Source organism: Amblyomma mixtum, chromosome 6 (genome assembly GCF_055824585.1).
Source record: "Amblyomma mixtum isolate Tamu chromosome 6, ASM5582458v1, whole genome shotgun sequence".
In the NCBI taxonomy this organism is placed as follows: domain Eukaryota; kingdom Metazoa; phylum Arthropoda; class Arachnida; order Ixodida; family Ixodidae; genus Amblyomma; species Amblyomma mixtum.
This window is the reverse complement of record NC_143017.1, coordinates 158,496,452-158,520,704: the sequence shown is the minus strand read 5'-3', so window position 1 is coordinate 158,520,704 and position 24,253 is coordinate 158,496,452. Positions and strand designations below refer to the sequence as shown.

The following is a 24,253-nucleotide window of genomic DNA, read 5'->3' as shown; positions in this document are numbered from 1 at the left end:
TGCTATTTGGAGGTCGTCTACGTAAACTGAGTACATTATCGATTTTGGGATTACTTTTCCTATGGAGTTCATTTTGATGACAAATAAGGTCGTGCTGAGGATGCACCCTTGGGGCACTCCAGTTTCTTGGATAAAAGTCTTGGAGAAGGTTGCGCCTAGGCGGACTCTGAACGTTCGATTGGTCAGGAAGTCGCTCAAACAGCTCAGCATCCTGCCGCGGATACCTAGGTCCGCTAGGTCACGGAGGATACCGAACCTCCACGTGGTATCGTAAGCCTTCTCCAGATCAAAGAAGACTCCGATACAGTGTTGGCTGTGGATGAACGCTTCCCGGACTGTGTTCTCAAAGCGTACAAGGTGATCGGTTGTGGAACATGTCTTTTTAAAACCGCACTGGTGTATATCTAAAAGTTGCTGGGACTGAAGTATGAAGGTTAGTCTGATGTTTAGAATGCTTTCGAATGATTTTGCTATACAGCTAGTTAGTGCTATTGGCCTGTAACTGGTGGGACTAGTTTGTGGTTTGCCAGGTTTTAGAAAGGGTACTATGATTGCTTCTTTCCATGCTTGGGGGATTTCTCCACTCATCCATATTTTATTGAAAAATTTTAGGAGAGCCTCTATGGCAGCCTCAGAGAGGTGAGCAAGCATGGCATAATGTATATTGTCTGGGCCTGGTGCTGTCATTTTACCGGATGTTAGTACTGTGTTTAGTTGCTGCATGGTAATAAGCTGATTGTAGTCTTCATGTATGCATGTTCCAAAGGGCAGGCTTTTTTTTTCTACTATTGTTTTGTGCTTTTGAAATGTGTGTGTGTAGTTGGATGCGCTTGAAACTGTGGAAAAATGCTCACCCAATATGTTGGCCTGCTCTTCTAATGTTTGAGTACCGGGTGTTGTTAGCATTGGAAATGTGAACGGAGTAAAATTTCCTGTGAATTTCCGCACCTGCTCCCACATTTTCTTTGATGATATTGAGCTGTTTATGGAGGATATGTACTCTTGCCATGATGCCCTTTCTGCGCTGCGTCTAATGTATCGTGCTTTGGCTCTAGCCCTTTTGAAGATGAGCAAGTTTCCTGCAGTGGGATATCTGCGAAGGTTGCCCCAAGCCTTGTTTGGCTGCTTTTTAGCCATTGAGCATTCATTGACCACCAAACTTTATGTGTTTTTCGTGAAATTTCAGATGTTTGTGGGATGGCTTCTATTGCTGCAGATATTAAGCATGTGACAAATTTTTCATTTAGTTCTTCTATAGTAAGGGTTTCGGCATATTCTTTTTCTAGTGTGGCCTTCGTTCTGAAAAGTGCCCAATCGGCGAGGTGAATTTTCCATCGCCGTGGCTTCGTAGGGAGGACGAATGTAGCTGATGTTAGTTTTAAAACCGTAGGTAAGTGATCACTTCCCCGGGAGTCATCTAAAACATCCCAAATAAAATCATTAAAAACAGATGGTGATGCAAATGCTAAATCGAGGCAGGTCATTTTTCCAGAGCTGGGGCAGCAGTACGTGGCTTTTCCCGCATTCATTAAACATATGTTATTCGAAAGAATAAAATCCTCGATGAGCTGACCCCTGGAATCAGTATGCTCACTTCCCCAGAATGAGGAGTGTGCGTTAAAATCCCCTATTATTACATATGGCTCTGGCAACTGTTCCAGAAGTTCTTCTATGTCATGCATGGCTATTGTGTTGTGTGGTGGTATGTACACAGAGCATATTGTTATTGTTTTATGGCTAATGATGTTTACTGCGACCGCTTCTAAGTTCGTCTTTAATGATACCTCTCTTGCAGGGACATCGCTTTGCGTTATGATAGCGACGCCTCCTGAGAGTCGGCTAGCTTGCACTCGGTCTTTCCGGAAAATATTATATTTTTTTAAGATGTTTGTGTGCTGTGGCCCAAGGTTCGTTTCTTGCAGGCACACAGCTGTAGGTGCCATTGTTTCGAGCGTATCGGTTATGTCTGTGTAGTTTCTGTGTAGACCTCTACAGTTCCATTGTATTAGATACGCCATTGTGATAAGTTGGGGATTGGGGAAAGTTACTTATTCTCAGGGGCAGTGATTCGTGGTTTCCCTTTTTTCTCTAGGGAGTCTCGCCGCCGCTGCAGCGGTGGCGAACCAGGAGTTGTATCCATCGCCACTTTCGTGGCGCCGGATTTCCGCGGAGAATCCGCGGATACGTGTGTTTTAGATGTCAGCGGACTTTCGCTGACATCCATCTCCTCCACGGTGAACGTGGAGGATGTTTCTTGTTTGCGATGGCCCGTGGACTTCGCATTCGTCTTTTTTGTTGGCAATAGTGAATCATGCTCTGCTCCAGGGGCAGAGTCTCTTGGGTCAGCAGTTGCCTTCTTAGAGGGGTGGGGCAACAGGTCCAGTTCAGCAGAGCTGTTCTGGGTGTCTGTCGCCGAGGATGCCGCTGCTGAAAGTGGGGCCTGAGGGCCTCCGGCGAGGATCGCGTGGTCTTCCCGCGAAATTTTCAGCCCTGTGGACTGTGTCACCGACTTCTGTGGTGGGGACTTGGTTGTCGTCCCCAGGTCCTTCGGATCGACCTGTGTGCCGACAGAAACTGAAGGCGGCGGCGGTCCCCGCGTCACCGCTTCAGAGTATGCCCCTTTCTGTTGGAAAGAGACGCGTTTTTTTGCTTCAAGGTAGGACAGGTTTTCTGTGGTCTTCAAAGTTATGATTTGTTTTTCTGTTTTCCAGACTGGGCACGACCTGGAGTACGCGCCATGTGCGCCATTGCAGTTGATGCACTTTGGTGTGCGTTCGCATCTTTCTTCTGTATGTGCGTCTTCTGCGCATGTGACACAAGTGGGTTTGCCTCAGCAGGCCAACATGCTGTGTCCAAAGCGCTGGCACTTGAAACATCGTCTCGGATTCGGTATGTATGGGCGGACTTTACAATGGAGGTATGCGGCATGGATGGAGTCAGGCAGAGTTGTGCTATTGAAAGTTAGTACAATATGTTTGGTCTTGATTTCAGCATTGTTTCTCCGGATGGTTATTCGTCGGGCTGCTATTACTCCCTGTTCGGCTAGTTCTTCCATTTCCGCATCGGTACTCTGTAGGAGTTCATATTCAGATATGACGCCCTTTGAGTGGTTCAGGGTGCGGTACGGGGTTACCTGTATGCTCATTTCTCCAAGATTCTGTAATGACATCAGTTTGGTGCTCTGTTCTTTTGTGTTTATTTCTACAAGGAGGTCTCCGGTTCGTTGCTTTTTTGCTTTGTAGTCTTTGCCTACACAACTTTTTAGGGTGTTGGCGATGACAAATGCAGATAGGTTGGCTACCGGTACATTAGTGTTTGAGTGCAGCATAAAAAACTTCGCAAACGTTTCTGGCTTCTGTGGACTCAGTTTCTTCACATCGGTGCGACCCCTTTTCGGGGGTCGATCAGATTTTTTTGCAGATTTTTCCATACGGCATGTATAAACTAAGGGTTCCTGATACTTTGTCGCCTCTGATTCACCCTTATACACAGAGGAAGGTCCCGGGACTCCCCGCCTGGTAGACAGACGAGGAGCCCATCGGCCGAGGATTGACCACTTCCTCGACCGCCACCGTTCAAGGTTTCTTCCCTCCACCTTTCAACCTATCGCCACGGTACGGATGACAGCTTCTGTATGGGGGCTAAGGGTCCGTGGTGGCGCCAAGCACCAACACCTCGTTACACAAGGTGCCCTTGCGGGCTGCCCTTTAAGGGTAACGGAGTGGATTCCAAGAGAAGGCAAACGTAGCAGGGGGCGGCAGAAAGTTAGGTGGGCGGATGAGATTAAGAAGCTTGCGGGGATACGGTGGCCGCAGCTGGCAAAGGACATCGTAGATGAAATCAAGAGGAATAAATGGGGCCTAAGCGGAGCCGCGGTGGCTCAGTGGCCCTCCCTTGCCTGGCGCATACTGCAATTTAGCTGCCGATGCGAAGATCCAGCTTCACGCAACCTGATTTGGGCATACGGTCACCAGGGACTCCAGGGAAACGAACAGGCCGATCAGGCCGCTCGCGCACTCTCTCCCCGGGCTATCTCCCTGTCCTTGGAAGCCTACTCCGAATCAGACAATCTGGCCCTTACATTCAAATAAATCACCGATTACTACAAGGAGGAGCACCGGCACTACCCGACCCCTTATAAGAGACTGGACGCGCTGACGAGCGCCTCCTCATCAAAACTCTAACACTGTACTGTGCCCGGCGGGGCTTAAGTATTTCAACACATCCTTTGACGGCGCGTGCCAGCTCTGTGGGGAGGTGGTTGACACCTCCCGCATGGTTTGGGATTGCCCATCTATCCCCCCCCCCCCCCCCCCCCCCCCCCCCCTCCGCCTCAACACCACCAGAGAGGACTGGGAGGCGGTCCTGTTCGGCTGTCAAGACCTCAAGACCCAAAAAAGGTCTCGGTTCAACGGACGAGGATGGCGTTGCTTGCCAATGCGATTACGGAATAGGGGCTTCACCTAGTATTGTGAGGGGAAGGTGCCAATAGGGCCCTACCCAAATCACATCTCTGTAATTGTTTAATTGTTGATAAATGTTTTTCGCCACCGCCACGACGGCCCCTCTTCCTTTCTTCTACCAAATTCTTCACCATAGTACTCGCGACGGCGATCCAACTCATCGCTCAATCATATGGGTCCCCGGCCACCAAGGCATGCCATGTAACGAAGCCGCCCATGAGGTAGCCCGCGCACTCACTCACCGGGCACCAGGCATTCCTTCCGAGGACCTTAACCCAGATCACAGCCCTCTTATTTCTTCTCAAGACTTTGCTGAGCACTAACGTGCCGCACGCCGGCGCTACCCGGTTCCTATGAAGGGACTGGGTAAAGCTGGCGAACGAACTCTCCTCAGGCTCTTTACAAACATTAAAAACACCCTGCTGTGTCCGGCGGTTCTCAAGCACTTTAATCCTTTTTGGAAGGCCGCTGCTCATTTTGTGAGGAGGTGGCCGACACCTTCCACATGGTTTGGGCATGCATGAAAAATCCTTCTCTCCCCCCCATTACCCCTTCCCCTACCCGCGAGGACTGGGGGGGCGGTCCTGCCCGGCTGCCAGGAACTATCCGCCCAACAGGGCCTGGTTCGGAGGACGTGCGCAGTGGTCATGACCAACGAGATCCCGGAATGAGGGAGTCCGCCAAGTATTGCAAGGGGCGAGACCCACTAGGGGCCTCTCAGGGGCAAGCACCTCTCTGTAAATATTGTAAGGGAAGACTTCACGTAAGACGTTTATTCTAGCCCTTTCGCCAGAGACGTCTTCCAAGCGAACAGCCTCAAGCGATGACGATGGGAATCATCAGGTGAAAGAGAATGAAGTCGCAGCCAGAGAGGCGACGACGACGAAGGCGAATAAATTGCAATATAGCCGAATAAATGCTTTTCACCACCACCACCCCCTTTCTTTTTTCACTCCCTCCTTTATCCCTTTCCCTACGGCGCGGTTAGGGTGTCCACCGAGATATGTGCGACAATTACTGCGTCATTTCCTTTCCTCAAAACCAATTTTCATTTTCAGGGAATGTAATGCGAAGGCAAGATAACCACTGATCTTTCAGGGTAACGGAGCGGATTCCAAGAGAAGGCAAACGTAGTAGGGGGGGAGGGGGGGGGGCATAAAGTTGGGTGAGAGGATGAGATTAAGAAGATTGCGGGGATACGGGTGCCGCAGCTGGCAAAAAGAAAGGGTTATTAGATAGAGAGAAACGGGAGAGGTCTTTGCCCAGCAGTTGGCGTAGTCAGGCTGATGATGATCAGGAGGAAGTACGTTGCTACAAAAAACTGAATCGATTCGTTCTAAACCCCCTCTACACACTTAACAGAACGCACGTGCCTCTAAAGTGAGTATTAGGAAACTTGCTTAATTTGATGCTTAACTAATTAAACAGAATTTTAAAGATACACTGAGGAGCGCCACACGACGGGAAACAATATGTCTTTGGTTGCACCCAAATCCGATTCACCACATTTTTTAATCACTGGTTCAAGTTACGTGAAACACCCTGTACAGCAAGCTTTCCAAAATGTAAATAGACGAGGAGGGAGAGTATAGCCTAGGATGTGATCATAGATGTATTATTCTGCATATGCGTGCCCTGATCAAAAGAGAAATGTATAAAGCACAAAAAAAACGAAAGCAAAATTCAACGTCCAACAAATAGCGCTAATAGCAGCAGGCGTTGAGAAAGCATAAGATTAACGCCCCATGGAAAAGTGGGATTGTAATTAGAACTACTCAGCAGTATGGAAATGGAACAAGCAAAGTTACAAACCGCTGGGAAGGAAAAGGAAACCACGAGGCTGACGCAATAAGGAATTTAAGGAGGTCATTGAACAACTACGGGTGGCTTCAGGGAAACAGAGAGGAAGGAATAGACCGAAAATGGGAATCTTATCGATGATAGAAACTGCTTGTATAGGTCCTCGTCCAGAGTAAAATAAAGTAATCCCCTGATCGCGCAGCTAAAGGTGGGCCAAGGAAATTTTGGAACCATATAAGTTGTTTGGGTAAAAAAAAGCGAAGCGCAAGAGGAGGGTGCACGCTGCTGCAGGTACCGCAGAAGCCCGCAGCAACCACACAGACCTTTTTTTTTTTATACTGGACGTTTTGTTTCATGAACGTTTATGAAACAAAACGTCCAGTAAAAAAAAAAAAGCGTGCGTGGTATCTTTCGGATGTCTTGTCCACGTGTCCTTGCTGTGGCCTTCCTCGGTACCTACAGCAGTGTGCCGATCGATATAGAAATATAAAGGTACAGTCGGGAACAAAAGTCTCCGGACCACGTGTTCCTCAAACAAAGCTTATAGCTCTACTATCAGACAGCAGCTGGAGACCGCACTTGTGGAGATGAAAGAACAAAAATTTAACTTTTGCCTCCACAAGGGTGGTCCCCAGCCGCCGACTATTAGCAAAGCTATCGGCTTCGTTAGAGGAACACGTGGTCCGGAGACTTTTGTCCCCGACTGTACCTTCATTAAACAAAGTTATAAGTCGGAGTCCCTCCTGTCTTCATGTTCACGATATGGGCTATGCCTTAGTTAATGTCTCCGAAGGTTTTAATCGCCTGAGGTTCTTTAACGTGCACTGACATCGCACAGCACATGGGCCTCTAGCATGTCGCCTCCGTGGAAACGTGATCGCCGCGGGATCGAACCAGCGTCTTTTGGGCCCAGCGGCCACAGCGCCGGCTTTCGTCATGTTGATGTCTTGTAATTTTGCAGTAGAAGCGTGTGAACTAAACAGTGCAGAACGAATTGGTGGTAAGTGCTGCTTCGCTAGCCAGTTAAAAATTACTGTGGGCACTTCGTTTTCGCAGTTTGTACGTGTCTTCGTCTATGGTCCCCAAAGCGACAAAGCGAATAATTTGTTCCAGTGAACCATGCCGGCAGCCGCCGAACAACGTGCAAAACCCGACCGAAAAGGCGGGGAGAACACGATAACAGGAACCACCCTGATGGGCACCATTGGACGCTAGGGCCTAACCTTCTTGTAAGCTTTCCGCGTATAATGAGGCCATTACGTTCATTCACTTCATAAGCGGTTACAAGCCACATTATTTTTTTTTTAGCCTCCAGCAGCAAGGAATTCTTGTTCCGCGGAATCAATGCAAGGATGAGCCTGATTGTAAGGGAAAACGTTTCCGTGGGGCCGTCGCTATCTCCAAACGATTCTGCAATGTCTCTGCGCGTCGTCAACAGTCCGCGCGAAATCCGCGTTCCTTTCCACCCCCCCCCCCCCCCCCCCCCCCCACCCCCCTCTCTGATTATGATGTTCATCCTGTCTCACAAAAGTAACTGCTCGGGCGCTGTCACCCTCGAAAGAGAAGCTAGGCCTCTTTCTCCTCACATCATGGCGCCTTGTGTTTCGCAATACACTCCAGAATGCGTGTGGTGCGGAGAGATAGCCACCCTCTACCACTCCACATTGGGCTGTCGGGCGAGCCCGATAGAGCCCAAAATTACAAACCCGTCAGTCGAGCAGCGGGAGGAGCTTCTGTCCAGCTCCGACCCGCAAGATCAGCTTGCGCTGGTTGAGCGGGCCGAGGAGGCAGCAAGAACCAATGGGACCCTGTACCTAGGAACACCACCTGCTGCTCAAGACCCCAACCCCTAAACCCCGTCCCATTTTGCGGAATGAAGTTTATACTACTACTCCATAATGCTCACAGTTGAGCAGTCATAGAAAATGCAGTTCGAAATTCCCACTGACGAGCATGATTGGTCCGTTCATATACCGAACATCATTGCCTTGAGATATATTATAAACACCCTGGCTACAACACAACTGTGGGAGTGTGGGGAGCGCAGGTACTTTGTGCAGCCAAGTCAAGTTTGCAATTTTCACAATCCTGCTGCTTCTACAGACCATCTCGTTGACGCTGCGGCATTGTCGCACGGAATGCAATAAGTGACGTGCTCACCGTGTGCCGGTCCTCGGAGACGGTGAGCTCTGCCGTCCAAAGATTCTCGTGTACGTAGAAAACGTGTCCTGCACCTCCAGTCATCCAACCACGTGTCTGCCTACAGTCGTGACCTGCGCAAATTCGTTATGGGGGTTTGAAACTGTAGCCCATTGTCAACTTTCGTCACGGTTAGCCCGGTGCTACTACGCTGCTACGGTTCTCTTCAGGTATTTTCTTTGTTCTTTTCTGTTTCTGGAATTTTTTTCTCTTTTTATACATGCGATCAATTAGCATGCCACTATAGGGACCTTAGAAGACAGGAGTAGTGCGATGTTTAGGGAAATCCCCCACGGTGAAGTAAATTTATAATAAGGAAGTAATTACTAAATAGCAGCCATACGGCGTCACTGCTGAATTGCAGTGACGCCTGACATCGCACCCAATTACTCAATCATTCTCAGCATTTTCGCAGCGTATCCGTGACTCACGCATCATTCCAATGTGTCATCACTAATTTCACTTGCAACTAGTTCAGCAGGCCCCGGGGTTCCAAATACTCACACAGCACCCAGTCGTCCGCGTAGTTCATGTATATGTAGTTTCGCACACGGATCCTCGCCTTTTTTTTCCCTGATGTGTCACCTCCTTGCTTTTGCACTGCGCGTATATCTTCTACTATAGCGCGCTTGCAGCAGTGCACAGGTGCCAACAACATGTAAAGCAAGACTGCAAGTATGACCAGTCCTTCAAATATACCAAACGCAACTGATCTTTTATAATTCATGAACATCATGGCCACAATACAACTGTGACAGTAAGGGGAGTTCATATACTCTAGACATCCAAAAAAGTTCGCTTTCCTTAGTCCTGCTCCTGCGGACTATGCATTTAGATGGTTCCGCAGCATTTTAGCTTTGGCTGAATTGCGCGATGTGCTCACCGTGTGCAGGTTCTCGGAGACGGTGAGCTCTGCCGCCCAAGGCTTCAGGCGCAGCAACGTGGACAACTTCTCCTGTTCCTCCGGTCATCCAGCCCCGCGCTCGGGTACAGCACGGACCTGCACAAATTTGTTACCAGGGGGGGGGGGGGGGGGGGGGGGAGTAAGGGAATTAAGGGCAAGATAAGAAAAGATCCAGGCAACCCCTGGATCAGCTTCAGCTTTTATAAGGTGACAGTGCTACATGCTGTGCTCAGTTTAACGTCCCCAAACTGCTCATGAGCTATGAAAGACACCGCAGTGAAGATCTTCACAATAATCTGGACAACCCGACGTTTTAACGCGCCCGGACAGTGCACAGCCCATGGCTGCTGTTGCATTTTGCCTTAGCCCTGTGGTAAGGGTGTTCGGCTACTGAGCCGGAGGACTGGGGTTCAATGCCGAAGAATGCCACTGTCTTCACACTAGAACAGCTTATGACGGGAATTTTGGAAGCCATCATATTGCTGAATTATTGTAATGAAAATCATGGTGGCGGATGGAAAAGCATGGTGGAGGGTAGAGCAGCACGACATTGGGAGAGCGCCCAGGGCTACTTAGTCGGCCAGCTGTGCCGATCCCAGCCAGGCACGCTAGGTGGATTTTGAGAGAAGTATAGGTATTGGGAGGGCGATAAGACAATGGAAGTGGCATTGTCCTAGGTCGGCGTATGGAAGGGGGCAGTTTCTATAGGACGAGTCGGAACGCGCCCGAAAAAACTACAACGGGACTCCAGAGAGCAGTGGGCCCAAATTAATTTTTCGGGGGATGGGGATGCGAGTAACGGAGGGGATGAGGTCGAGGGGATGAGGTCGAGAGAAGGAAGTGTGTGCAAGCGAGAGTAGCACATGTTCCGTGATTTGCTTATTTTAGAGGAGGGCTTCGCCCTCCGAGGGTGCACTTGACTAGAGGATCGCAGGTGTCCGCCATAACCACCGCAATAAAATTGCAGTACGGAAGGATGTCAGACAGGGAGGCACTATATTTCCAATGCTATTCACCGCCTAGTTGCTTGAGGTATTCGGAGACCTAGATTGGGAACGGTTGGGGATAACAGTTGCGAGCATCCAGTCTACCCTTCGACCGCCCTAGGCGGCGCATATCCTGCCGAACTCTCTCAAATGGCCTACAGCGACCCTTACCCTCCCGGCTCTCTCGGGGTTGGCAGAGAAGAAAGCTGGGAAGCAGCATCCACATCGTCACGTGGGCGACCCTCCTTTCCCCCTCGTGTATTCGGTGGCCGCACGGGCAGCCCACCACGGGGAGAGAGTTGAAGGAGCCATGAGACAACGCGTGACGGGATGGACGGGATGGACGGAGCCATGAGACAAACGCGGCTTTTCCAGGTGACATCGAGCTTTCCCCGTGCCCGTTTCCTGCTGCCTGCGCTACCGAGGGCGGTTATCGTATTTTGGAATCACCCCAAATAAACGATTTGCCTGCGGGCTATACCTCGGTGTGTTGGTCCTGTCGACCTCCACAGTGTAATCGGGGCTAGCGGAGTGGCATTGGTCCTGAGTGCTCGCTGTGTCGTCCTTAACATAAGCAGAACCCTTTTCGTTAGCCTCCTCATTTCTGCCTCGTATGTGACTACTGGTCGGATACAGCTGCTGTACAGTTATCTCTTCAGGTATAATAATGGGTGGAAAATGATCCATTCCGCGTGGGTTGTCCAGAAGATCTCATTTAACATCATTAAAAGGTGATGGTGAACTAAACGATAAATCTAAACTGCTAATTTTTGCAGTTTTTAGGGAGCAGTACATGGGCTTTCCTGAATTCAGTAGGCACACATTACTGCACAGAATAAAATCTTCTAAAATGCGACCTCTGGGATTAGTTTCTCCACTTCCCCAGAAAGAGGAGTTCTCCGACTAACAGACATGGCTCTGGTAGCTTTTCTAGAAGTGTTTCTAAGCATCTGAGGTTGAGCGACCTCAAGGTCGGATACCGGCTTCAAAAAAATCAAAAATAAATAGAACAAATTTGAGTAGGCAAATAAAAATCTATCGACCGAGAATCATGTGAGAAGCTTGGTAACAACTAGTTACGGCACCTTAGATATGTGGTGTACTGTGATCGAAGGAGACCGTTTTGATCCAGAGGCAAGTCATTTTGCTCGTTTCGATGAGTGGCGCTCCAGCTTGGCCTAAATGCCGAAAATGGCCGCAAAAGCAGCAAGCCATACAACCTCTAATGTTGCGTACCACATTTTGCACCCGACATTGCATACACTATCCCAAGTATACGCAAGAAGAAAAGCCGGTATTCTGGCATGAGAGCTCGGAGCGTTTATGTATGGCTTCTATGTCGACAGCAACTAATACCGCTTTTTAAGGTCGCTTTTGAGGGATATTTGATGATACGTGTTATATTACCGGTTTGATAAAAAACACAATCATGAGCAAACATACAAATTTTGCAGGACACACGCGACAGGAATAACGCTCATTAAGGCACGACAGAACCAAGTTGTATCCATTTATATGTATTTGTAAGCGGCTTCGTTGTATATTTGGCTGTTATTTTTTATTATTTATCACAAATGTCCACTTTCTTTAAATTACACTCGTGAAAACAGGTAGGCCACAACGGCGCATAGGTTGGAATGCGCGTTTTTTACATCGGCTCGCCCGTCGAAGTCCACCTGAGCGAAACCTCTCGCTTCTCTGCAAGGCATCTGAAGCCCCTGCAAAACGCCTGAAGAAAAGTGTAGTGTGCTGCCGATCCTTACGAAAACAGCTCGCCAACCTAACTTATGTCCTATGATAGAAGGAAAGGGAAAGAAAAGAATGATGACGAAGCCATGCCCACGAGAATCGCAAACTAAAAACAGGACTGGTGCCGGAGAAATTAAAAAGGAGAGGACAACTGCGCGCCTATGCACTCCATAGCGCCTCTTTGTAATCGATTCGATTCACTAACTGTGAATGAAAAGAATAAATTGAGTGAATAGATTTGTGCGACACCGACCACGAATTTTTCACCATGATCAGCCCAATGCAAAATGTGGCGAAAAAAACACGTGGTAGGTGAACTATTCGTGATGTAGCATCTGGAATATATTTGTTCAGCGTCTAAATAATAGTTCCCAACGCAAATGGTCCGGGAAAAAGTGACGCTGCTTACGAAGCAACCGAATCAGTCAAAGCTTATGCATTCGACGTGTATGTCAGTCGCATGGTATTGGCTAGACCATCCCTTCATTCCTTCTTTATTCATTTGAGTTGTTTTCCCACTAGCCTATTTTAGCACAACGCTATACTATGTATTCATCAAACATGGCACGGCGTTTCACCCTCATCGTGGTTCGGAATTATATATAGTCGTACCTCGCTAGTACGGACTTCGTTATGTATACGTGGAGAATTTTCGCAAGGACCTAACTTTCTCAGTGTGTTTACGTCTTCTTTGCATGAAAACAAACTTTGGGCAATGAAATAACAAAACTAAGAACCTCACAGCGGCGTTCATAACGCTGTACTTATCCGCCGCATCAGCACCCGCCGCAGAGGTATGAAGGAGGATGACCTCTGTCGGCTCACGCAAGCTTTCCTCATTAGCAGGATAGTCTACTCCTACCCCTACTATCACCTAGCTCCGCCGGAAGGACGAGGAAGCTGTGAACAGCATTATACGTTCAGCGTACAAAGCGGCACTGGGGCTACCTCAGTACGCCAGCACACAGCACCTCCTCCAACTCGGCATCTACAACACGCTCACAGAACTCATAGAGGCACACAAGACCGCCCAAATGCACCGCCTCTCCCGCACTAAACACGGGCGGCTCATACTTGACCGTCTCAACATCAACCCCATAGGCGACGTCCACCCCACGACGCCCATTCCGATAGGGGTCTATAGCCGCCTAGTTATAAAACCAATCCCCAAAAACATGCTACCTGGCCGCCATGATACGCGCCGTCAGCTGAAAGCCCAAGCACTAGATGCCACATACCTTGCCGACGAACACGCAATATACGTAGATGCTGCACGGCAAAGTGCAAACACATACGTGGCTTGTGCAACCACGCCACAATCTACTCTCGTCACCGCCGCCGCAGTAGTAGCTCACTCTCCGACAGCGGCAGAAGAAACCGCCATCGCGCTGGCCATCGCTGACCCACGTACCCGCACAGTCCTCAGCGACTCCAAAAGAGCAATACAAAATTACTCGGCAGGTGTTATCTGCCACCCCGCTGCACGCATCCTTCGCGGCTGCACTCCCGACCATAAGACCAACCTGGTCTGGGCACCCGCCCACGCGGGAAACTCTGGAAACGAAGGGGTCGACCGACTAGCCCGAGGACTAACCAACCCGGCGGCCGGCCCCACGGACCCAGACGCTCTTGCCGAGGCTCCCCAGACCTTTGCCGAAATTACCAACCTCCACAGAGAGATGAGACGCCAGTTCCCGCCTCCACACCCCGACTTGAATCGAGCGCAAGCCACCTTGCTCCGCAGGTTGCAGACACACTCCATCCTTAGCCATTCTAGGCTTTCACTCATCACAGACGGGGAATACGACCCCGTCTGCCAAAATTGTTACCAGGGAGAAATCGCCACCCAGGCGCACATCCTCTGGGGTTGCGCTCGAAATCCGCCCCCTAGAACATTACTGCCAGCTCCCTCCGAGGAAGGATGGAACCAACTCCTCAGAAGGCCAGACAAGAGCATCCAACTGGCACTCATTTCGTGGGCCCAGGAAGTCGCCCCCACCTGGGGGCCACACCAAGCCCACCTGCCCTAAATCCCGCCACTCTATGGCAATAAAGTTCAATAACACTTTTTGCTGGGCGAGTTGGTTCATTTTGCTTGAGTGGATGCTTGTAGCGCGACAAAAACAGACAAGGGACAGAAGACGAACGGGACAAGAACGGGAGCGCTTGTCCCGTTCGTTGGTTGGTTGGTTTATGGGGTTCAACGTCCCAAAGCGACTAAGGCTATGAGAGACGCCGTAGTGGAGGGCTCCGGAAATTTCGACCACCTGGGGTTCTTTAACGTGCACTGACATCGCACAGTACACGGGCCTCGAATTTCTCCTCCAAAGAAATTCAACCGCCGCGGCCGGGATCGAACCCGCGTCTTTCGGGCCAGCAGCCGAGCACCATAGCCACTGAGCCACCGCGGCGGCTGCTTGTCCCGTTCGTCTTCTGTCCCTTGTCTGTTTTTTGTCGTGCTACAAGCATCCACTCAAGCTATGGCAATAAAGTTGTTTCTCTCTCTCTCTCTCTCTCTCTCTCCTGCGTTTCAGTAAGCATTTCGACCAATGCAAAGCAGTAACCTCGTCTTTGTCGCAGCGCACGAGTAAATTTTTTTTTTTCTCTCGATCCCCTACTCTTAATTTTCCGGAGGCTGACGTGATTTGTGGCCGATGAATTTCCTCACCAGGGAGGGAGCTTGCTAGATAGAGGCAGAACGGTACTGGAGACCAAGAACTTAGGTTTACGTACAACCAATATAAAATATTCGAAAAAAAAACAATAGCTGTCACGTGGTTGGACCAAATGAGCAATCCGTTCGCTGCTGTCTCCCGTGCGGCGGTTCTTCCAAAAGCAAAAGGGAGAGAATGAACGCCTACAGCTTCCTTGCCTTCGGCTAGGCAGGAAACTACGACCACGCCTTTGCCCTCTACTACATGCAGAACTCGGGAGAAGCGCTCAGTAATTTCTTCGAAAAGCGAGACAGCACTTGCCTCCAAGTCATAAGTATCAACAGAGCAGCATGGCTGTCTAAGCGTCTCTCGGGTTACTCGCACGGTCCACGGATCCGGAGCCCTCAAAGCACCCCGCTGCAGCCCGGCCGCGGCTCTGAAACCTTTAACGGCTCGTCAAGGAGACCTGAGCTGATCTGCTGATAACTTCACGCCTACTTGTGGGTTGCCCCTCCACTGTTCTGTTCTCCAGTCACCGCCCTAACAAGCGGAGGGCAGGCAAGAATGCACAAGGCGCGGGTATTCAAAGGCAGCAAGCTGTTACGTCGTCTCGTAGCCTGCTAAAGAGGCGTACAGCGCATTCCGTAGGTCGACGTGTCCACGCAGAAAATTTACAGCAATGGTGAACAAACCTCAGAATACAGGCTGATGGGCTCGTTACTTGGGTCAACTGAGAATGCCGATGGCACACTTTTGAAGTCAACAAGGCGGTACGAATGCGCGCGGCGATGATCTCGTGGCACTGAGCTCGTGGCTACGTAAACTCAGCACCTGTTTGTGCCCCGGCCACGGTCACACCTAGTATAGGGAGGTATACGGGGACACCGGAAACGAGCAGGGCGCGAACACTCGTCCAGGGAGTTGAACTCTGACGCCACCAACGCTAAAAACAACTGCGGCATTCCTCGGAGGAAAAAGGAACGCAACCACTCGCCTAGACCAAGCTGCACAACTTCGTTTTTTTTTGTTTATTTACAATATTGTAAGCTTATCTTGTGATGTTGCACTTCGACCCACTGATGCACATCGACGGTGTCAGTACACTAGCTACCACTCTTTCTGAACAGCCAGAACATCCTACATCTCAACCAAGCAAGCTGTTCATGAATATGTAGAAAATTCTTTGGAAGCTGTCTAGTGAAGGCGATGCGAAGCCAGTCGAAAGCCTTACAATGGCCAGCGTGAAGTTCGGAAGAATGGAACTGAATGTCCCCAGTGCCGCCGGATGCCCACCGGCGATACAATGGGCACAAGATTCCCCTGGCCTGGTGCTCGGCTTCTTTAGGGTGAAATACTTGGGAAATGGGTCTTTGACCCCACCTTGTGCAACGAAAAAACCTTGTGCCGTGTCGCTCTTTGACCTCTTATGGCCTTGCGCCATAAGAATTCATCGTCATCATCAAGAATGGAACTGAATGCTTCTATGAAGAGCAAGAGTGGCGAGTACACATGCGAATTTAGTGCGCTTATGAAGAAAACAAAAAACACTTGGATTAAATCTAGCCATCGAAGAGTGCTGCCATGGCTTGGGTCTCCACAGAAAACGCTTCAGTATCTTTGGGACAATGGTGACCGAGAGAACGCCCTTCACGTAGCTCAGCTTTGTCTGCATTGAATAATAATGCTCTCCTCGGTATGCACAGAGGCAAACTCTCGTCACCAACTTCTTTTCGTAATAAATTGGCTTGTTTTTCCCGGATATTCGTTTCTATGAATAATCAACTTTATGGACACATTCACGGGGACATTATCATCATTATCAGCATCAGCCTGACTGCGCCCACTGCAGGGAAAAGGCCTCTCCCATGTCTCTCCAATTAACCCTGTACTTTGCCCGCTGCAGCCATCGTATGCCCGCCCACCTAACTTTATGCCGCCCCCTGCTACGTTTGTCTTCTCCTGGAATACACTCCGTTACCCTTAAGGACCAGCGGTTATCTTGCCTTCGCATTACATGCCCTCCCAAGCCCACTTCTTCCTCTTCATTGCAACTAGGATATCATTAACGTCCGTTTTTTCTCTCACTCACTCCGCCCGCTTCCAATCTCTTAACGTCACACCTATCATTTCTCTTTCCCTAGCTCGCTGCGTTGTCCTTAACTTAAGCTGAACTCTCTTTGTTAGCCTCCACGTTTCTGCCCCATAGGTGAGTACCGGTAAGATACACCTGTTATATACATTTCTCTTGAGGGATAACGGCAAACTGCCATTCATGATCTGAGAGAACGTGCCATATGCGCTCCACCCCATTCTTATTCTTCTAGTTATTTCCCTCTCATGATCTGGATCAGCGGCCACTACCTGCCCTAAGTAGAGCCATTCTCTTACCACTTCCAGCACCTCGCTACCAATTGCGAACTGCTGTTCCCTTGCCAGACTGTTGAACATTACTTTGGTTTTCTGCATGTTAATTTTAAGACCTACCGTTCTGCTTTGCAGCTCATCTCTTGAGAGACTGAGCAAGGCAATGTCATCAGTGAATCGCAGATTACTCAGGTATTCTCCATTAACTCTTCTCCCCAACTGTTCTCATTCCAGTCCCCGGAATACCTCCTGTAAGCAGGCAGTGAAGAGCATTGGCGAGATCGTATCTCCCTGCCTGACACCTTTCCTTATTAGAATTTCATTGCTGACCTTATGGAGAACTATGGTAGGTGTGCAATCGTTATAAATATCTTCCAACATTTTCACACAACACTTTTATACACCCTGATTCTGCAATGCCTGCATGATTACTGAGGTTTCTACTGAGTCGAATACTTTCTCTTAATCAATGAAGGCTATATATAGGGTTGATTATATTCTGCGCATTTATCTATCACCTGACTGATTGCGTGAATATGGTCTATTGTCGAGTATCCTTTACGAAAGCCTGCCTGATCATTTGGTTGATTGAAGACTAAGGTTGTCCTGACCCTATTAGCGATTACCTTAGTAAATACCTTGCAGGCAACCGACAATAAGCAGATCGGTCTGTAATTCTTTAAGTCCCTGACGTCTCCTTTCTTATTAATTAAGATAATGTTGGCGTTTTTCCAAGCTCTAGGTACGCTCGAAGTCACAAGGCATTGCGTATACTGGGTGGCTAGTTTTTCGAGCACAATCTCTCCTCCATCCTTCAACAAATCTGCTGTTATCTGATCCTCACCAGCTGCTTTTCCTCTTGGCATTGCTCCTAAGGCTTTCTACTTCCTCCTTTGTTACTGATGGGATGTCCCATTGGTGTGCTCTACTGCCTCTCTCAGTAACATTCTGATTGCAATCGCTACTGTATAGATTTGTGAAGAACGGTTTGGCTACTTTAACTATCTTATCCATATTGCTAATGACATTGCCCTCTTTGTCTCTTATCGCATAAATCTGGTTTTTACCTATGCCTAGAATTTCTCTTCACTGCTTTTAGGCTACCTCCGCTCTTCAGAGCATGCTCGATTTTCTCCATGTTAAACTTCCTGATGTCGGCTACCTTGCGCTTATTTATTAACTTCGACAGCTCTATTAGTTCTATTCTATCTATGGAGTTAGACGTCCTCATGCTTTGCCGTTTCTTAATCAGATCTTTAGTCTCATGAGATAGCTTCCCGGAATTACGAGCCAGAACAAGGGAGAGGCCCCTCATCCATCGCTCACGGTGCCGGAGGCTGGCCTTCTTCGGCACATCCAAATGAATGCAGCTATCACCCCGTCTCGCCTCTTTCTCTATCGCTATCGATCAGACCCTTCCTGTCCCAACTGCCCCTGTATCTATGTGGACCTGGCTCATTGGCCTTCTATTGCCCGGCTGTTCAGCAGTCGGGTTCCTACCCTCCACCTTCTTTATCCATCACCACCTGGCTCGACTGGCTTGGCGCTGAAGGGGAGGCAGAACAGCGACTCCTGGTCGCCCAAGCGGTCGACATGCTCGGCCTGTAAATTTTGGCCGAATAAAGGTCTTGTACTACTACTACTACTACTACTAGGTTATGCAGGTGGAGATAATAGTTCATTATATTTATATTTACTATTTATATGTATGGAACGAGAATACACAGAAATATTGTTCACGACTCGAAGGGAAGCACTCCGATTATACCTGAAAACCTGCGATTCTCTTGCTTTTTCGTTCTTTTTTTTTTGTTAAATGAACGGCTGTATGTGTTAAAAGCTGCCGTAATTACGTCCCCCTGCTAATGTAGTCTGTGTAAATAATGCTATTTGTGAGGTTCTTGTTTAGTATTCTTTCAGTGGCTGCACAGATGGCGTAACATTCGGCAGTGAAGATGGAAGCACATTGCGGAAGCCTTACTATTTCATTCAAATTCCCTTGTGTCACTGTGCTTCCAACGTAAACATCTGTTTCTGAACCATCTGTACAAAAAGCTCTGAAAGTACTCTACTTTTCCCCGAGCGCAAGAAGTTCTTCTATTACATGTTGCTTTGTGGTTTGTTTTTTTACGGAACTCTGCAAGAGTGAAATCACAGATTGCACGAAAATTGTACCAAGGGCCGCAGTGGATCTCGTCTTCGATCAATGCCAGGTAATGTGTCTTCTACGAAGATGTTTTGGCACATCTCTTCAAAACGCAAAAGCATGTGGCCTGGTAGTTTGCGGTTTATTGTTAAAAAGTATTCTAGAAGGGCACATTGTAACTATTTGGTGACAGACGTGTTTAGGTTGTGAACGAATTTCTAGAATATATGAACACGTAAGCATGGTTCTTCTGTCTGTAAATGATGGTTGGTTAGTTCCTACATCAAGACTATTTATGGGCAACTACCTGTAGGCGCCAGTGCAAAGTTATGTAATGGATCCACTCGTTTATGATACGATGGTCTCGCTGACCATGCAATATACATCCATAAACCAGGACAGAGCGTTCCACAGAGTGGTATATTGCTAAAAGACATGTCCTATCTGCCCCCCAGTGTTTTCGTGAAGGTACTTTGTGTATGCTCAAGGATCGGAAGGCTTTCTTATTCAGCGCGTTTATGAGAGGCTGGCAACGGAGCTTTATGTCACACGTTATGCCTAGAAATTTATGTTGATCTTTTACGGGTAGCTCAGTTTCGTTCAGGTGTAGGGTGGAATCTGCCTTTAAGCCTCGTTTCAGAGAGAAAAAAAATGGGCACTGTTTTCTCTAAAGAAAAGCGGAAACCATTTCTGTCTGTCCATGTTGTCAGTTTATTTCACTTGTTGGCACATTGGACGATGTGCAGCCCATCTGAAGAACGTCTACATAGAGTGAATACATAATGCACCTTGCAATTATTTTAATAACAGAGTTCTCCTTTACAACAAAAAGTGTTACGCTTAAAATACGCCCCTGTGGTAATCCATTTTACTTAATGAAATTCCTCGAAAGGGTTGAGCCTAGGCGTACATGGAATGAACGGTTAGCATGGGCGTCCGGAGGGGGGGGGCAAGGGGGGGCGGCTGCACCTCCCTGGAAAATCACTCACTCGAACCGTGAGTGATGGCCGCACGCCAGGGTCGGTGGTGCGCTCAGCCAAAAGGGCAAAAGCAGCCCCGCTTCCACGCTTTAGGTCACATCTGCGAAGTGCCGCGTCCGGGCGCGCGTCTTTACGCCGTTTTCAAACCACACCATCGTTAGCTCTGTTGAAGGGCGACCTGTTGCAGACATACAGCGGCACCGGCGAGCATGTGTTTCGAGCCGCCTTGAGATGGGTGCCTGTTTCTTTGATCTCTAGACAGATAGCGACACGGAGGCAGACAGTGCACAGGGCATCTTGTTTTCGCCTTCGTTACGCCGGCCACCGATGAACTCTTCAGGAGGGAAGGACAAATCAGCCGTGTCCACCCCTCTTTGTCGGGCTGCTCAGGGGCAAGCGGGCGATGAGTTGCCGCCGCCGCTCGCTGTCTCCTCCGATCCACGGGAGAGCGCAGTTCGGTAGAAGCGCCGCTTTCAGAATCTTCGGCAAAGGGGATTAGCTGCTCTTGTTCACGGCGACGCAGTCTCCAGAGGCGCCCCCACACCAGCATTTCTTGCGTCTTCTTCGAAAACCAGCGCCTTTGGTCAACGCAGCCCGATGGCGCCTGCCTGCATGGCTCGCCTGTCACCTCTGGCTGGGTCTCAAATCACAACAGCGCCCATGTACTTTGCGATGCGATGTACTTTGCGATGTCATGGTAAAGAGACCCAGGTGGTCGACATTATCCGGAACTCTGTACTACTCCGTCCCTCATAGCCTGAGTCGTTTTGGGGCTCTGAACCCCATAAAAACACACAAAACAAATTTTGCGACCGGAGTGGCGAGTGTCCCTTCCCCTCGGAAGTCGCGCGGAAGTAAGCCCTTGCACGTGTGCGCGCCGCTGTGTTTGTGCTTCGGTGTTTTTAGTGGCCGGTCGTCAACGAAGCTGAAAACAACCGAGACAGCGGACGAGAAAACGACGAGCGGCGAGCAGTGTGTGTGCGGTTGCTCGACTGTGCGGATGCGCGAGCAAGATGGAGCGAGGTGTATGAAGCTGCGAGCGTGCACCTTTCTTGTAAACAAGTTTTCGTTGTCTTGAATAAACAGCGCGAACGAAGACGAGCACAAAAGACAAGAAAATGGACGACTTTTGTGCTCGTCTTCGTTCGCGCTGTTTATTCAAGATGCTTAACCAACTAGCCCGCCAAAACGTGTTAAAGTTTTCGTTGTATATATAGTCATCTTTTGTTTTCAACGTACGCGTTCAACCGTTTTTCCAATCAATGTGTATGATGAGTGTGCACCGAGAGCGTGTAATGAAGCACAGAAATGAATTTATCACCCGTGTAATCACGCAATTCGCCCAGAAAAATCCGAGGCGCCTACAGTTGCTGTTCAAGGAAGACTGACTGAGTGACTGCGTGTTTGTGACCATATTGTGCTGTGTGCTGGTCATCAATCCGGGTGAGTCGAGAACCCGTATGCAGCAAGACTGAGCACTCTTCTCCACGAAGTGACAGTATCTTTTTGCATTTTTTATTAATTTTGATTGTTTCTTCGTTGATAAACTCCAATGTATCTCTCCTAGCCACGCTTTAATTTGCTGTTTGTAATTTTTCTTTCATGTGTGTATTTAACTTATTTTTTATTTATATATAAATAAATAAATTTACTCCGCAAATAGTGCCTTTTTGCTACGAACATACCCCCCCCCCCCCCCCCCCCTCCGGCGCCAACAACCAATGGGGCCCCCCCCTGCAAAAAATTCTGCGGACGCCCTTGACGGTTAGATAAGAAGTCTTTTAGGCAGGTCAACATTCTGCCTCGGATGCCAAGCTCGGCAAGGTCTTGAATAATTCCGAACCTCTAGGTTGTGTCGTATGCCTTCTCTAAATCAAAAGAGACTGCAGTGTTGTTTGTGTACAAGAGCTTCCCGGACAGCATTTCAAGACGAACTAGGTGATCTGGAGTGGAGCATCCCTTTTTAAAACCACACCGACGGATGTCAATAAGTTCGGAGGATAGAAGGACAAAAGTTTATCTCATATTCAGGACACTTTCAAAGTATTTTGAGAGGCAACCGGTAAGGGCTATGGGTCTATAATTGTTAGGAGAGGTTGGTGGCTTTCCTGGTTTAAGAAACTGCACAATAATAGTTTTTCTCCAGGTTTCGGGTACTTTCCCCAATGCCCAAAATTTGTTACAAAAAAGTCTTCAAAGTGTATCTACGACATATCTGGAGAGATAGGCTAGCATTTGATAATGTACCGTCTTTGTCAAAAGTAACCAGGCTGCATGGTTTGCTTCTAGCTTGTATAGTGGAGCCCATGGGGCTTTCCTAAAGATCAAAAGAGGTTGGAAGGTAAGAAGACACCCAGTCCTTACCTTTAACGACCATTACAGCTTCAGGGAAGCCGTAAGGGCTCCACTGCACGAGCTAGAAGCAAACCATCTAGCCTGGTTACTTTTGACAAAGACGGTACTTCATATGGGTCGGGTGCAGCCTTTTTATCAGTGGAAGTTAGTTCATGGATTTCTTGAAGCGTGATTGAACTATTGCAAGGTTCATTTGTGCTGCCACTTTTTGTCAGTGTGTTTTTCAGCTGTGTTTTTGTATTTTAGGACTGTTTCTATGTACTGTGACGAACTGGAAACTGCAGAAAAGTATTCACCCGAAATGCTTTCCTGTTCTATATCTGTCTATACAGCAGGGGCTGTCAGAAGGCGAACTGTGAATGGGGAATAGCTGCCATTTATCTTTAGAGCTTTCTCCCATATGTGTTTTAATGTTGTTGAGCTGTTTATGACGACACATAATTTTGCCGAGAAGTTTTTGCGGCACTGTGACGGATACATCGATCTTTCGCTCTTGATATATTTTGCCGATGCTAGATGCGTGTCCCACCAGGCATCGGGTCCAGGATCACCGCCGCAGTGCCGAAGGAGGAAGGAAACGTGGGCCGGAGACGGGGAGTAGGGGAAGTGAAGGGAAAACTGTATTCACATAATTACATTATTTACATAGAGCGGGACTGAGAATGGCTCTCAGTGGAAGGGGAACGTCTTCGTCAACCGTAGTCGACTGGAGCTAGCAGGCTTTTTTCGGCCACACTCACGGCCGAGTTAAATATCGTCCGGTTTCCCCAGATCCCTGGCTGGGGAAAAATGGTCGACGAGCACTGTCCAATCGGATGGACCGAAGGGGACCTCCTTGTTACCGCCCACGGCTGGGCAGGTGCGAGCTTGTCCACTCTGTCGCAGCTGGGTCGAAGAGAGGGGAAGATTGCTGACTCATCCAGCCCCGCGGGGAAAGGAATCTCCTGAAGTCTTTCAGCAGGGGAATGAACTTGCCTCCCCGCCGATTGCCCAGAACGCGAGTCGGGGACACAGAATTCTTCAATTATCCGCCAGCGTGACGGCGCCGCCAGGTCGCCTCCGCATTCACGGTGGTTGCTCGGACAATAGCTCCTGGGCCTCGCCTGCCTTCGTCGCCGCTGCACTCCGTTCAAGGAATTTCGCTGGGGTTTTGGCTGACAATGGCCTTTGACATCCCTGCCACACTAATCCGCTGAGGCTCGGAGGGGCATTCCAAGCTTCTCACTTCCCATGGTCGTCGCGAGGTTGTCGACCTTGGCGATTGTTCACGGTAGCGGCTTGATCGGGCCCACGTGGTCCGAAGTGGACACAGGTGTGACGGGAACACACAAAGAGAACCGTCATTTTTCATTTCTTGACTTGGTCAGTGACCCAATTTTCCTTTGTGAATAAATAACACAAAGGGAGTTAAAGGGGGGGGGGGGGGTAGAAACACAACAGCACGTCCGCCGCCCGAAGAGGTCTCGTAGTGGTTGCAGCCAACGCTGCTGCGCGCAGAGACCTGGAGTTGTGTCCGTTCGGCCTTTGGTCACAGCTGGGCCCAAAGGTTCTTCTTGCTTCGTTGACAGCTGTAACGAGCTCAACCAGCAAAGTCCAAAGCCCAACAAGCAGAAAGCGCCAAACTGACTTCAAGAACTGCCAAGCTGTTTTCGG

At 49.0% G+C, this 24,253-nt stretch overlaps 1 protein-coding gene and 1 long non-coding RNA gene across 2 annotated transcripts in view; one reads left to right on the top strand and one right to left on the bottom strand.

Annotated features, from left to right (window-relative positions):
* LOC149340957 (uncharacterized) overlaps positions 1 to 3,580 on the top strand; it is a 69,614-nt gene extending 66,034 nt beyond the window's left edge. Inside the window, exon 4 of the mRNA XM_089549898.1 lies at positions 3,493 to 3,580. Within this exon, the coding sequence (XP_089406024.1) occupies positions 3,493 to 3,553 (61 nt within the window). The 3' untranslated portion in view covers positions 3,554 to 3,580. The remainder of the gene's footprint in view (positions 1 to 3,492) is intronic.
* The window catches only part of LOC149340956 (uncharacterized), a 74,539-nt gene that overhangs the window by 31,683 nt on the left and 18,603 nt on the right, over positions 1 to 24,253 (bottom strand). The window contains exons 2-3 of the long non-coding RNA XR_016283681.1: positions 9,346 to 9,462; positions 8,424 to 8,536 (exon numbers count right to left, since the gene is read on the bottom strand). This is a non-coding gene — a long non-coding RNA (uncharacterized LOC149340956). The remainder of the gene's footprint in view (positions 1 to 8,423; positions 8,537 to 9,345; positions 9,463 to 24,253) is intronic.